This window comes from Haemaphysalis longicornis, unplaced genomic scaffold (genome assembly GCF_048455015.1).
Source record: "Haemaphysalis longicornis isolate Haplotype H1 unplaced genomic scaffold, Haemaphysalis longicornis Haplotype H1 scaffold_1, whole genome shotgun sequence".
Classification (NCBI taxonomy): domain Eukaryota; kingdom Metazoa; phylum Arthropoda; class Arachnida; order Ixodida; family Ixodidae; genus Haemaphysalis; species Haemaphysalis longicornis.
The window spans coordinates 396251997-396265577 of NW_027526203.1; the positions used below are offsets into that span (position 1 = coordinate 396251997).

A 13581-nucleotide genomic window follows, 5' to 3' on the forward strand; every position below is an offset into this window, starting at 1 on the left:
CTGACAATGCCCTGTGACGTTCCTGCTGCGCCTCTAACTTTCCATAATATTTTCGCCAGTAACGCTAAAATGCTTACGTCGCGATTTTTAACAGGAATACTCAACGACCATGTGGCAAACTTTAAGGATTATGCAATAGTTGCAACAGATGCATCCCAGCGTGAGGAGCGAGCAGGTGTGGGAATTTTCAGTCCACACCTTCACTGGTCAGTCTCGCTGCGTTTACCTGATTTCACACCGATATTTCAAGCCGAATTCCTAGCGATAGTTCTGGCCTTAAAAGACGTACCTCCGCAGCACTTTAACGTAGCAATAATTACTGACTTCTTATCGGTTTGTTCTGCTCTGTCTTCATCCGAAAATTCCGCTCTTATTCGTACATTCAACTTCCTTGTGCCTTCCCATTTGCGGGACATCTGCCTCATTTGGGTTCCAGGTCACAAAGGGTTACAGCTTAATGAACAGGCGGATTCCATGGCGCGATCGTCGTTAGATGGCCCTCCAGTTGACCTGTGCCCTATTCCCTTCATTGTAGCAGGAGCAAGGTTTCGTACCTACCAACGCCTAGCAAGAGTGCAGGAAGGAATCATCACTAATTTTGAAGATTATGTCCATTTAAAACATAATTGGAATACCCGTTTTTGTGAATCTCGACAATGCGAGGTCACATTAACTACCTTCAGATGTCGAGTCCCCCAACTCAACTTTTATATGCACCGGGCTGGTCTAGCCTCCTGCTCCCGATGTGCTGTCTGCGGTGATCAGGAGACTTCCTATTGCATTGCCGTGGTTTTTCTTTGATGAGGCAACGTCATCTTGCCACGCCATTGCGACGAATTGGCCTGCCTATTTCCATGCCCGTTCTACTATCTTTTGGGGCCACATCACTGGGATATTGCCACCGAGGGGTGGCTGCAGCCATTCATGCATACGTTTCCGACACCAGGCGCCTGCCCTGTTAGCTTTAATTCTTGCATGTAGTTTTTCCGGTCCAAAAAGCTCAGTTGTTCTACTCAAAAATCCACTTACAACTTTCAACCAATTCCATTTTCTTTCTTTTTGCGTATAAATAGCGAGGTGTATAAGTTTCCGGTGTTGTAAGAGGGCGCATTAGCCCTTCTCACGCCCAATTCCTGGCCAATCCCCCACGTGGGTATGAGCCAATACACCAGGAACAACAACAACAACAATTAATTCAAGGATGCAATGCGCCACCATTGTCTTAATCATCATCGACTGTGGAAGTGCTCTGTGGGCTTTTAAAGGGCAGCGAAAACGAGTGCGCTCAAGAAAGGTGCCAAATTCTCTGCATCCCGACAGGCGTTGAACCCGGGGAGCAAGGTGCAGCCACATTTCGCGGCGCCAGAACCAGGGAGCGGCGCCGAATAAGACGGTCGGCGTCCTGGTTTCGGGGCGCCATGGCGGAAGCAGCGGCGCCTTGGCAGGCGGCCGGGCATGCGCGCTGGCCGGCGCCCAAAAGAGCGCCGGTGGCCAAGCTCGAGGGCGAGGACCAGGGCTCGGGACAAGGTGGTTGCCAGCCTTCTCCACCTGTTGGCCGGCTATTTCCAGCGCGGCGGAGGTGGTTGGTCGCGTCTGCGAGGGGTCTGCACAGCGTCACGGGCCTCATTCCTCCGAGACCCCCGCCGGGTCCAGCCAGGTCGCGGACGCTACCTACGCACCGGCAACGCGGCGCACCCCAGAGGAACGCCGCCGACAGCATGTCCCATCGCCTCCGGTCTACATCGATGAGAAGTAGGCCTAGCGCTAGCACGCCTTTGGCCGGCGCGACCGGCTCCGCATCACAGTGAGAGACACCAGGTAAGCACGTCGGGCCCGGTGGTACTCACTGATTTTCTTTCTTCTGTCAGAGCGAGGCGTTATTTCGGCTGCCTGCATGCTAGCGATGAACCGAGCAACTTCGCAGCAACCCTCCCTGGTGGCGAAACGCGGCCTTTGAGGCGCTGGGAAGTCGCTCATTTGTGTGCCAAACCTTCATTCGCACTGAACGCTGAGAATTTCGTGCTGAATCTGTAAATTGTAGAAAAGACAAGAAATGCCAATCGCTTGGTTGGGGTAACAAGTCCGCGGCTGTCCAACGACCCTTAGCGTTTAAGCTCCAACAGGAAATGTTTATGCTACTTCTCTCTTTTTTAGAGACGATAGTCTTTCCTGGGCTACTCAAAGGCGAAAATTTCTGTCTGTCTGTCTGTCTGTCTGTCACTCGATTCAGCCGCCCGGCCAAAGTTAGGCAGACGCTGAACAATAAGTTTGTATACCCACAGCCAAATCTAAACGGCTAAGTGTGGTGGCAGTGTTAATACTTGTCAACATTGTTGAGTAAGAACAAAATATTACGCATATTCGAGGCAAGGCATCAATACAGTAAGTGATATTTGCACTGCTTCTTTATAAAAATACACTGATGGTGTTGGAAGGAATGCCTGCCCGGCACCACACGCATGACGTCAAGGGCATGGCGCGAGGCGGGAGAGCTTTATTCTCTTCACTAGGCTACACGTGCGGGTGTAGCAGATTGTCCCACATCCTCCTCTTTCAAGGAAGGTTACTGCTTGCACTCCGACGGAGCCGCCTCTCTGGACTAGCTCGCCGCGGCACGGTTCCAGGTTGACCGCCTCAGGCGAAGCGATGGTATGGACTTGGTGCCGTGCCGCTTCTTGTCCGTGTCGCCCTGGTGAAAGCTCTCGCCTCCGCTCGTGTCGTCGTTGCTTTTTCTGCGACTGTCCCCTCGCTTCTGCTTCTTGGCCGTCGCTGTGGGGTCCGGCAGGAGAACCTCGGTCGATGCGGACAGCGACTCGTTGCTCGGGGTGTAGTCTGAAAACTGCCTCATACGCGATAGTCTGTGCTGCTGCTCTGATGGTCTGTGTTGCTGGGCTATGGATACCCCTCGCACGGCAGCACGGGCCTCTTTACTATTTTCCAGCATCGTCTCCGTATCCGCCGCGGGTGGCCTCTCCAGCGCGCTGGTGGTTCGAAAGGACTCGCCGTCAGGCAGCCAGGAGACCGAAGGTTCGAGCAGCGATTCACCCCTGTTGTTGGCGAAATTGTTGTACCACGGCTCGCTCGTCTCCCCGCGAGGGTGCCGCGGGCGCCTGTCGCGCGCGCCTGTCGGGCGTTGCTTGCCGCGAGGGTAGGAGGGGGCCGCCACGGGGAATCGAGGGCGGTGTCGATAGCCGAAACAGAATCGGGTCCGCGATGTACTCGGGAGGGCGGTGCTGGATGTCCTGCTTCGACGGTTGGTTGTAACCGTAGGTGTAGCTCATTTCTTCGGGACTCAGATAGCGCTTTCGAATCAGCTCTGAGAAGGTTTCCAAGCACATTCGCTGAAGCTCTGCCCTGGTCTCCTCGTAGAGTGGAAGTGATACCAACACATTGTTCACTGACGGGAATAAACCAAGGTTGGTGATGGCTGGTTTTCCAAGTAGGGCTGTGCATAGACCAGGTAGGATGTAGACGTTTTCCACGCTTTCTCGGCCATTGAGCTTGAAATGAAGCCTTGCCAGTCCCGAGATGCGCAGAGTCTTTCCATCCGGACCCTGAAGCCTACGGTCGCAGGAGCGGCTTCAGAACGAGGGTTGGTTGGGTGTGCTGACGTGTCGTTCAGGCGGAGAGCAGCGGTCAGCACATCCCACTTCTGACACCATGTTGGAAGGAATGCCTGCCCGGCACCACGCGCATGACGTCAAGGGCATGGCGCGAGGCGCGGGGCGGGAGAGCTTTATTCTCTTCACTACGCTACACGTGCGGGTGTAGTAGATTGTCCCACAGATGGTTGATTTAATGAAAAATACGTCAAGAAAAATACAAAAGCGGTCACCCGCCATTTGTTTAGCAGCATTTTTAAAAATCAAACGGAAACAGTAACGAAATGTTCCACTAGATAGTTTTCACGTTCCGCTAGGAACGCACGTGGATTAGGGCGCCTCGATTCACGCATGTCTCCGCCGTACGGCAGCGCTGGCATCGAGACATTCGGCGTGGAGCAGTGGAACGCGGTATATTTAAATTGACTTGAGCCAACTACTAGCGTGTTTATCTTGGGAGGAGCGAGACGGGAGAGAAACAGCATGAGAGGTGAGCGGGAAAGAGATCGGGTTGCCACCTCTCCAGTTTTGGACCGGCCCGACCGGTTTTTAAAACAGCTGGCCGGTTGCCGATCCGTACTTAAAAACGGCCGTCATTTACCGGTTTCTTGGTCATTGTGCCACGATTATTTTTTTGCCATTGATTTATTGATTGATTGTAGGGTTTAATGCGCCGACGCAACGCAGGTGATGAGGCACGCCATAGTGGAGTGCTTCAGATTAATTTTGACCACGTGGGGATCTTTAACGTGCGCCCAAATCTCGTACACACGGGCGTTTTTGCTTTTCGCCTCCATCAGAAAAGCGGCCACCGCGGCCGGGAATCGAACCCGCGTCCTCATGCTCAGCAGCATGCCTTAGCCACTCAGCCACCGCAGTTTTTTTTGTTTTTTTTTGTTTTTTTTTAACTGTATGTGCGGTTATTTTAGGGCAGCCCATCCAGAGCAGTAACTGAAATCTGATTTTCAGTACAAGCGATATGCTGATTTCTCTCCATGGAAACGCTACGAAAACGGTAGGGCATGTCAAAAAACCATGGCCTCTTTTCCTACACGTATGTAGTCTTAGGGTTTTCTGTCCAATTTTCAATCCATAGCCTGATGCGATAAGCGATAACCGCCGTTTTGTTTCACCGCCTGTATAAACAAGAGTACATAGAAGGCGCGAAAGCGCAAACCCGCCCAATCCACGGCACGGCCAAAACTTTCCTGTCTATTGCAAAGCAGTAAAAACAGCCCCAAAACGGCCCCTTACACAATTTTGACTGTTTTTTTTTTTGCACATGATAAAAATATCGATTCCTGCACCTCCGGTGTTTTTAGTTTTCAGTTAAATAGCACCTCATTAAAAAAAATAACGGTAAATTTCCGGTGGTTTGGCATGTATGCCTGTGCGTGATACGGCGGTGTGTTGCGCGGTGCCCGTTTCCCGCTTGGGCTTCGATCGCGAGCTCAGCGCACAGCTCCACACGTGCGTGCTGCGGTGTCCGCGGCCCTCGAGCATGGCAAAAAATCGCGGCGAGTGAAACAACAACCGCACTGCGCCCGAATCAAGAGCACGGAGCTCTGCACACGTGCAAAGACCACACTAGCACTCGCACATGTGCACGGACTCCCGCCGCCCGCAGAGCGATGAGAGAGAGCGGGGGGATGCAACAGGCAAGGCAGGGGATGGCAGAGAAGGAGAAGGACGAAGAAGAAAAAAAGACACCTTCAAAGTGTAGTGGTCTGAAAAAAAAGCAACCTCCCTGGTGCGGGGACACAGTCAGGAGAAAAGGATCGGCTGGCTTTAGGCATGTATGAAGCGCTAAACATTCCCTCGTTTATTTACTGAACCGTTCGTTTTTTGAGTTTCACTTTGTGGAACACGAGAACCGGCAATATTAATGTAAAAGCGACTGTTTGTTTCCCGAAGAATAAAAACGAAGATGGGCGGCCGCAGTTTTCTGCTTCATCTTATTCTTTTTTTTTTTTGGAGGGGGGGGGGAGGGGGAGGGGGGGTTTTCAAAGAGTTCGTTGCGTCTGCGCGCTGGTAGATGGGAAAGGAAGCACAGCGCACTCGTGTTTCACGGGACACCCCGCATGTGTCTTCCGGCCCCACGCAAAGCGCACTGCCGGGACACTTGTTGCTCACCCGGCGTACGCAAACTGCTTTTGCGTTCTTTTTTTTCTTCGAAGAAAACATCTGCTGCTCTCAGACGGTTGGGTCAGCGCAAATGAAATGTGAAGCTTGGTACTATTGAGAAGTCCTCTTGCACGGAGTTGCACGTGGCGTGCGGGTAACGGTTCTCGGGTTGGTGTTTTATTTCGAGCTCCGGCGTTGAAGCACGCAAGAAGAACAAAATTTCCAGTCACGTGTAGAAACGTTGAGCTTTTTTTACGGGAAAGCGTGGCCCACGCTTGTGAACTCCACTTACACTTTCGTACGTGTATAATCCCAGACCAGTTAGGTAAAATGTGTTTGCAATAGTGGGTGCCTATGACCGCTATACATCCGAAATTTTTCTCTAGTGTGAGCAGCCCGAAAGAAATTCCGCCATCTCCACGAAGTGAATGATGATGAGAGGGGCGAAGCAAAAATGCTCATCGGTAAAACCGTGAAACATTCGCCCGCACATCATATAAAGACTCGACACGTCAAGCTTTCCACCCCTCCGTTGACAAGCCCGTCGACGACGTCGATGTTTGTGGTGATTATGTAGGGGTTGTTTTGGACGATGAGAATCTTCATGGGTAAGTTGGCGAATTCGGTGTGTGACATTTTAGCCATCTTGGCCGTCGCCTTTTGCAGAGCGTCTTGTGTCGTGTACCCCCGGTACGTGTCTTGAGCTCGCAGGCGACGAACGGCAACCTCTTCTTCTTCCTCTACTCCTTGTTGGGTAGCAACGAACGCGTTGAACGTTTTGTCCTCTTCGGCCAACCTTTGGTTGGCTAATCCCTAGGGGGATCCTGCCACAATCATCATTAATGTGCCGTGCCGTATACAGCAGCAACGAGGGACGGGACAGGGCCCGAGCAAGAGGAGCTTCGCCCGTAAAACCCTCAGATTATCGAAATTATGAAAAACTCCGACGAGTGCCATTCTGAGAAACGAAGCAAACCTCTTGAAATCACATTAAATGTGAGTCACCGTTCGTACGGCCAGAATGTTGATATTCATGCACGATGTTGAATTGTGCAGGGGCTTTGAAAAATGGGGGTTAACAGACCTGTGCATCAATCGATACCTTACTATGCACACTGTGACACAGAAAAAAAAAACCGACGCGTAGTTGGAAACGCCACTGCTACAGTGTGAAAGTACCGGTCCATGACTGGAGCGTGTGTGTATTTTCAGCACATAGATACTGTTAGTACGACCGTGTCAGAAAATTTTATTGGTTAGCTCCGTTTCGTTTCTAAGGGGAGGCGTTGGAAATCTACGCAATGCGAATGCAATTCTTCTGGCAGTGGAGCTCAGACGTTCTTACTGGAAAGTCGTTACTTGCTCGCACGATCCGCCGGTAATGGGGACGAACAGGACGACAGCCGTTCTGTAAAGCATAATTTTGCATAAAGGATGGCCTGATATAAGCAATTTGATACTACAACAGTTTACGCCCACGCCAAACAAAAATAAAAAAATCGCTCGCAGATGGAGGCTTTAGGACGTCGCCATAACTTTACAGTACGAATATACGAAGAAAAGTCTTAAGCATGAATCACGGGGCGCTCAAAATCATCTAGCTTACATGCCAATCCTTCAACGGATGAAATTGCCGCAGCTAAGGATTAGCCGTTAATACCTATCCCCAATTACAAATCAAACTAGTATTAATGTTGTGACTTTTTTAGTTCTGATGGGCCAATAAACCCCTTTTAATTTGCTTTCTGTTAGTTTTCCTATTCATCAGACCGTAGCTTAGCGGCGCGTCACACACCGGTAGCCTGGTTTCCTGAATTGTATATATTATTTACTTAATATTTTCTGAAAAACCTTGAGGCATTTCGGTATTTTAAAACGTCGGCGAGAGAGTAAACCCGTACGATCAAAAGAAGAAATTTAACTGCAAAAACTGGAAAACGGAAGTTGGAGATCCCGAAACATGTTAAGGAACATGCAATGCGCCCAAACGAGGAGCCTATTAAAAAAGTCGCGACCAGAAAATTAACCACGATATCTAAAGCCTGCATGTTGTGCATTTGGAAGGCACAAATAAAAAAAAAGCGAACAGGTACAGCGTTCTCGAGTGTCCCACTACTCCTAGGAAAAGCAAGGTGACATAGGCGTTCGCCAGCTGAACGACAGAGTGGCTAATAAACAAACAAACAAAAAAAAGATGGTGCAGCCACGGCGGCGTGCCCTCAGTCCCCGGCCCGTCGAGCTCACCACACTGGTCTAAAACACCACAAGCTCGTACGAGACGAGGGTAAAGAGAAGAAAAACAGCCGAATGCGAGCAAGGGCAGTAGTGGCGTGGGCGGGAGTAGTGTACGGCGGGGGGTGCCGACGTCACACGATCCTCCCTTCCCTCTCTCTTCTCCCCCCGCGCGTGTCTCCTTCTGACGATCAGTGTTACGCACGCTGCTGTTGTTTTTGCTACATGATTTCCTCCGGCAGCCGCTATCCCCTCCCCCCAGCACGTTGAAAAGGAGGCGTAGGAGGAGCCTCCCGAGGAGCTCTCGCGCATCCCGAAACGTCACTCCGTTGCAGAGGACGCCGCGGGCCAGACGAAGCAACGCGTGCGCGAAGGACCCCGGGCCGCTCTTCGGGTCGTTGTTCGGAGCCGCCGTCACTGGGCCTGTCTTAGAGGCGGCCACCATGCCTCGGGCGTTCCTCATCACGAACAAGCGCTACAACTCGACCATCGACCACGATGACACCCAACAGGCGCACCGGCCGGCCGGCGGAAGAGGTGAGTGTGGCGTTATTTTCGGTCGCCTGTCCCTCCCGTCGCTAGTGCTTTGCTTGCGCTAAAACGCGCTGGCAGTGGGAGACGCAATGGGCCTCCTGGGAGTGACATTTGTTCAAAGCGCGAAAACAAAACAATGCGGGTCCGGCTGGCAACATTGCGCTTTGGAAAATTGTCCTCCTGCACGTGCTTCTGTGCGCAGAGCACTTCGTTTAGTTGCTAGAGAAAAAAAAATGTCCCAGTGAACGCGTACATGTGAAAAGCTGGATATCTAGTCCAGCCGCGCAAAACATATTTCGCCCTAACTTTTTTTTATTCTGTATTATAGAAACAAGTATAGATATTGTAACTATTTGAAACACGTCGTCGAATCTCATTCCTTACTCTTTTCGTTTTTGCGTAGTAAAAAACCATAGGTATAGGTGTACCTGAAAACGTTGGGCCACGCGCCTTCTTGAAAACGTTCGAGGTAGAACACCTGCTCCATCACGGCTCTAACGGAACCAGACCCGTTTGCTCTCACCTTTTTCCATGTCCATTTCGGTTTATGCTCGGTACGCGAGCGCACTCGGGCACTGGATGGGCACCGGTGCTCGCTCTTCTTCGGGAAGAGTGTCGCAAGTATAGAGAGTCATTTACGACGTCCCTGTCGACACTCGATTTTGTTTTTCGTTTCGATCGTCTATTAGCCTTGACCGTTCAGGTGAGGAAACAAAGCGTTTCGGAGAACGAATGAGCTGTCGTCTGGGCGCAGCCCAAATCGCTTGCCCCGTCGCACTCAGTGAAGGTGATATCTAGGCGTCAAATGCTCTCGCAAAGACCGGCGAATGACGGGCCGCTTTATTAAAGAAGACAAAGACCGATGGCCTTTCTCTCTGCTTCGTCGCGTGGAGCTAGGAGCGTATCTCGGACGGCAATGACACTTTACCACACAGCTCTCGTGCGCTACCTGACAGGTGAGTTAACGGGAAGGGAACTGGGCGTGTGCGGTGTACGGCACCTGTCGGCGAATCTGTGCTTCCACGAGCTACCCACCGGGTACATAATGCAAGCGGCAGTAGTTCTTTCTGTTCCTGCTTTATTATGTGGCTTTATGGTGTGGGTTTCAATATTACTCATAGTCACACTCCGGTGTACGCCGAAGTGCAAATACAAACGACAAGCGCGGCCACAGATTTGCATTTATGTTGCGAATTATGGCTGCCTTTTTACATCACTGTGCTTAATTGGGAATGCCGATTTAGTCAGGGTAGATAACTTCTTCTATGTGCTTGGCAATCGTAGTAATGTTTTGAATAGCGGGTGCATACTTGTGACTACGGCATAGAGCTGCCATTGTGCGGATGGCTGATAGGATAGAAAAAGGAAGAGCTGTCGTCTTCCTTCTACCATTTTTCTTACATAATCATAACGTAAAAAAGTGTTTCATACCATTAAAAGACGCGTCACAGTCGTCATGCACTCACTGCTTTCTCGGTGAACTCAATTCGTTCGTTGAATGCAGGCGCACCTGGCTGATAAATGACGATGAAGAAACCAAAATTTAGAGTAAAATTATTTTAATCGCTTATGAGAAGGCCTTTTATGGGCGTAGCTTTTACAATTCATGCTAACCACGGTTTTTTGTCAACTTATCTACATATAAAAAACTCCACAGACTCAGTAATATGTAGCAGCGATGGTTAGCATCTTCTGGTGATTTGTAAATATAACCGAAAAAAAAAACACCGCGTCATTAGGAAGGTCCAAGAAGCCAGGGTGTATGGCTGAGTAGCAAAGCAAGTGTTGATAAAAATCAATTGCTTTGCACATAAAAACTGCTTGAGCATCAAAAAATAACTTGCCACGGCAAAATACTCAATCTGGCAGTTACGCAAAAACGGTTGATGGATGCCCACATCATTGAGCCGGCATTTGTTTTGGCCTCGAGGTTCACCCCTGGGCGCGGGCTCGCGGATGCTAGCAATGGACTCATTGAGTCCTGAACAACTCCTCAACTTCGGCTGCGCGTAAAACTAGGATAAATGTTCGGGGCTAGTACACTAAAATTTCCAACAGGGCTTCTACGCTACTTCACAAATTTTCAGAGCCCCCTTTCCTTTTCTATAGAAGAAGGAATTCTAAGAAGAAGAAAAAAACCTTCCGCCTCTGAGTCTCATCTCGTCCTAAGCCCCGTACATTCAGCGTGCAGCAGGCATCTGCTCTGGGTGGCGGACAGGGGTTGCAATGGACGCCCGTCTACGCTGTGCCTGGCTTCGAGCTCATCAAGAAACACCAGGCAGTCGGGGTTTCTCCCAGCGCGTTCTGCTCTTCCTTTATCGATCTGGCTCTCAACAAAGCGCAAGAAGAGTAGCGAAGACTGTACGCCGTGGCCTTCAACCCCAAGGGATCCGGGGCTGTCGACATCTTTGTAGAGACAAAGTTTGCCCCGCGGAAGGGAAAGGTGCGGATAAACGGAGGACGATCGAGCTTGCAGAGTATTTTGCCCACCTGTGCCAAAAACGAAGAAAGCGTCCCATCGCACCTGAAAGCCGGTTACTCCAAGATATGCAGTCAAGGAGCTCGTTATGCTTATAAGTAACAAAAACACGATCCGATTACTGCGAAAATTGTAGCGGTATTCCGTGATCAGATTACACAAGCATAAAACGAATGCAAGTAATTTCATTACTAATCACAAAAATTAAACGCATGTCTGCGTAAAAATTACTAGATGAATGTTTAGGTTCTTCGTTAAACGGGGTGGAGAGAGAGTGAAGGCCTCTCAGTACCTCTACAGGTGCCTAACGCGCACTTGTTTCTTCATTCTTTGCGGTACTTTGTATTGGTTCCCACGCTCACCTTCTGTCTAGTGCTAACAACCGCTTGTATAATTCCTAGGGCAACCATCGTCAATTTGTATTTCCACTGTACTTTAGGAGTATTTCGCGCCGTTTTCACTTGCACCGCGCGCGGTACATTTCATTCCACTTTTTTTTACTTTGGATAAATGCGAACAGAATTATTAATCAAACGGCGATTCATAACCTACCGCGGTGTGTATCGTTAAGCTACCGCCTTTTTGCTGGTCGACGCTGGCAGTGTAGGTAGCAATGCGTACACGTGACAGCATTGTTTAGTTTCAATCGCAATTCAACTCTGTTATACGAGAAGATCACCGCTGGAAAAGTGCTGTATGTGCATATTATTGCAGTAATTAGCTATAATTTTTTATTCGGAAATTAGTATAGCTTTCTAACCAATGCCAACTATAAATACGAACAATTGTCTTGTTCTTTTAATTCACGAAGAAAAAAATCAAAATATAAACAGCTTCGGCAGTAAGACATTAACGCGGCTTACGTATCGTCAGTTCCGGTGTGACAGGTCACTGGTCCCAGAGCAAGCCTTTACAGCAGTGAGCAGTCCGTCACCATTTACGGAGCCGCACAGAACCACCCCATAAACAGGCAATTTAGGTCTCAGAGCATTTCTTCCAATTTCGTCCTGTCTTCTATCAACCTGTCGATTACGTAATCACTGCGTCCTGACGTGTGCTAATTTTCTTACCTTAACGTGGGTGCAGTCGGGCAATATTCCTATAAGGGAGAAGAAATTTTTTGAAGTTGCATGGTCGCACATAGGAGCGAGGCAGAAGTTTGAAGTCCCAACCTATACACCCCCCCCCCTTCCCCCCCGCTCATCAACCACGAGGAAAACTTATGGATACGGCAGTATATTAAATATACACGACCACACTTTTCTTAAGCAGTGGCTTGGGAAACTACACTGCAAATACCCGTGCTCGGACTACAGTGAGTCCTCGGATGCTAAGAAACTAGCCACAAAGGTCTGAATGTCTGGCAGCTATCGAGGTAATTAAGAAGGCCACGCTGAGTTTGGACAAAGGGTGCTGAATGCTGCCGCATCTTCGGTGATGAGAAGCCAATGCCTTGGTAACCGCTTTACTGCTGTAGGCAAGGAAGCGGATTAGGTTGGGTGAACCAAATTGAATTTAAATAAAATGATTGCGCTAAAAAGGGGGACACGGACGGAGTGAGGACAGACACACACGGCGCATTTAAATGTGTGATCGTATTATAGGTGTACGTTCGTGTTTAAAAACAAAAAGGTCGTGGCAGTGAGCGGCATGTGGCAGGCTTGAAACGCGAAGAACGACACGAACGCCAGGGACATGCAGAAAAGGAGCGCGTAAGGCGTGCGGCTGGAGGCCATTCGTTGCGCGTGACCAGCTCGGCGCAAATAACACTCCAGCTGCTCCTGTTAGACAAACTACAGCGGCCTGTATTTCATCCTTGGATGCAGTACATCAGCTTCCCCTCCGCCGCGTGGCCCTCATGGTGTCAAGGCTCGAGCTCCGTGGTCGATCGGCCCCCGCGTCCAGCCGCGCCATGCAGGGATCTGGCAGGAAACATGCGGGGCTCTCACTCGGCGCATGAAGTGTGAAGTGGCTGGCGAACGGAGAAATTAGGAAGAGAAAGGGGCCTAACAGGAAGGTATATGCCTGCTACCCGTGGTACGCTGTCGCTAAGCGCCGTTTACCAGCCGCTATCGAATATATAATGGCATCGTGGCCTGTTCTGCGGCGCAGCTTGTCATAGCCTTTGTAGGTGGCCTTCCGGAAAGCTGCGAGCCTTGGCAGCCGCTCTTGCGCGAGACTCAAGTTTTACTTGCGCCTCTGGCAGGCAGCTGGTCATCTCACTGCTCCAGGGAGGGGGAATGGACGTGGTTTGGGTACAAGCCCATACTAGCTGGTATGTGGCGTCGGTCAATTTTTCCCCCTCTTATTCGCGAGCAGGTGCATCTCCACCTGCTCGTGCCTTCATCGCCGTTCGCCGCTGCTGGTGATCGCGAGGAACGGCTAGCGGTAATAAGTTAGTGCTTGCCTGCATATTTTCCATCTGCAGCTCTGGAAGGCTTCCAATTTCCCTAAATATGTTAACGGTTAATTTTTTTTGCCAGCGTTCTAATCCCTACTGTCAGTGAAGCAGCATTTTAGTAAGTAATCAGTAACTGTTGAAACACGCCTGCCCAAAATAAACCATTTGGGAGCATGCGATTGGCTAGCATTGATAACAAAAAGTCCTGG

At 50.1% G+C, this 13581-nt stretch overlaps 1 protein-coding gene across 3 annotated transcripts in view; it reads left to right on the plus strand.

The window, feature by feature from the left end:
• The first annotated feature begins 1513 nt into the window (after window positions 1-1513).
• The window catches only part of LOC144155335 (uncharacterized), a 30406-nt gene continuing 18338 nt past the window's right edge, over window positions 1514-13581 (plus strand). Inside the window, exons 1-3 of one of the 3 annotated variants that reach the window (XM_077686695.1) lie at window positions 1517-1818; window positions 2942-3027; window positions 8294-8495. In XM_077686695.1, coding sequence (XP_077542821.1) covers window positions 8402-8495 — 94 coding nt within the window. In that variant the 5' untranslated portion in view covers window positions 1517-1818; window positions 2942-3027; window positions 8294-8401. Of the gene's footprint in view, window positions 1819-2941; window positions 3028-8293; window positions 8496-13581 lie in introns of all 3 variants that reach the window. The other 2 variants (XM_077686696.1, XM_077686694.1) reach the window with 2 other exon arrangements.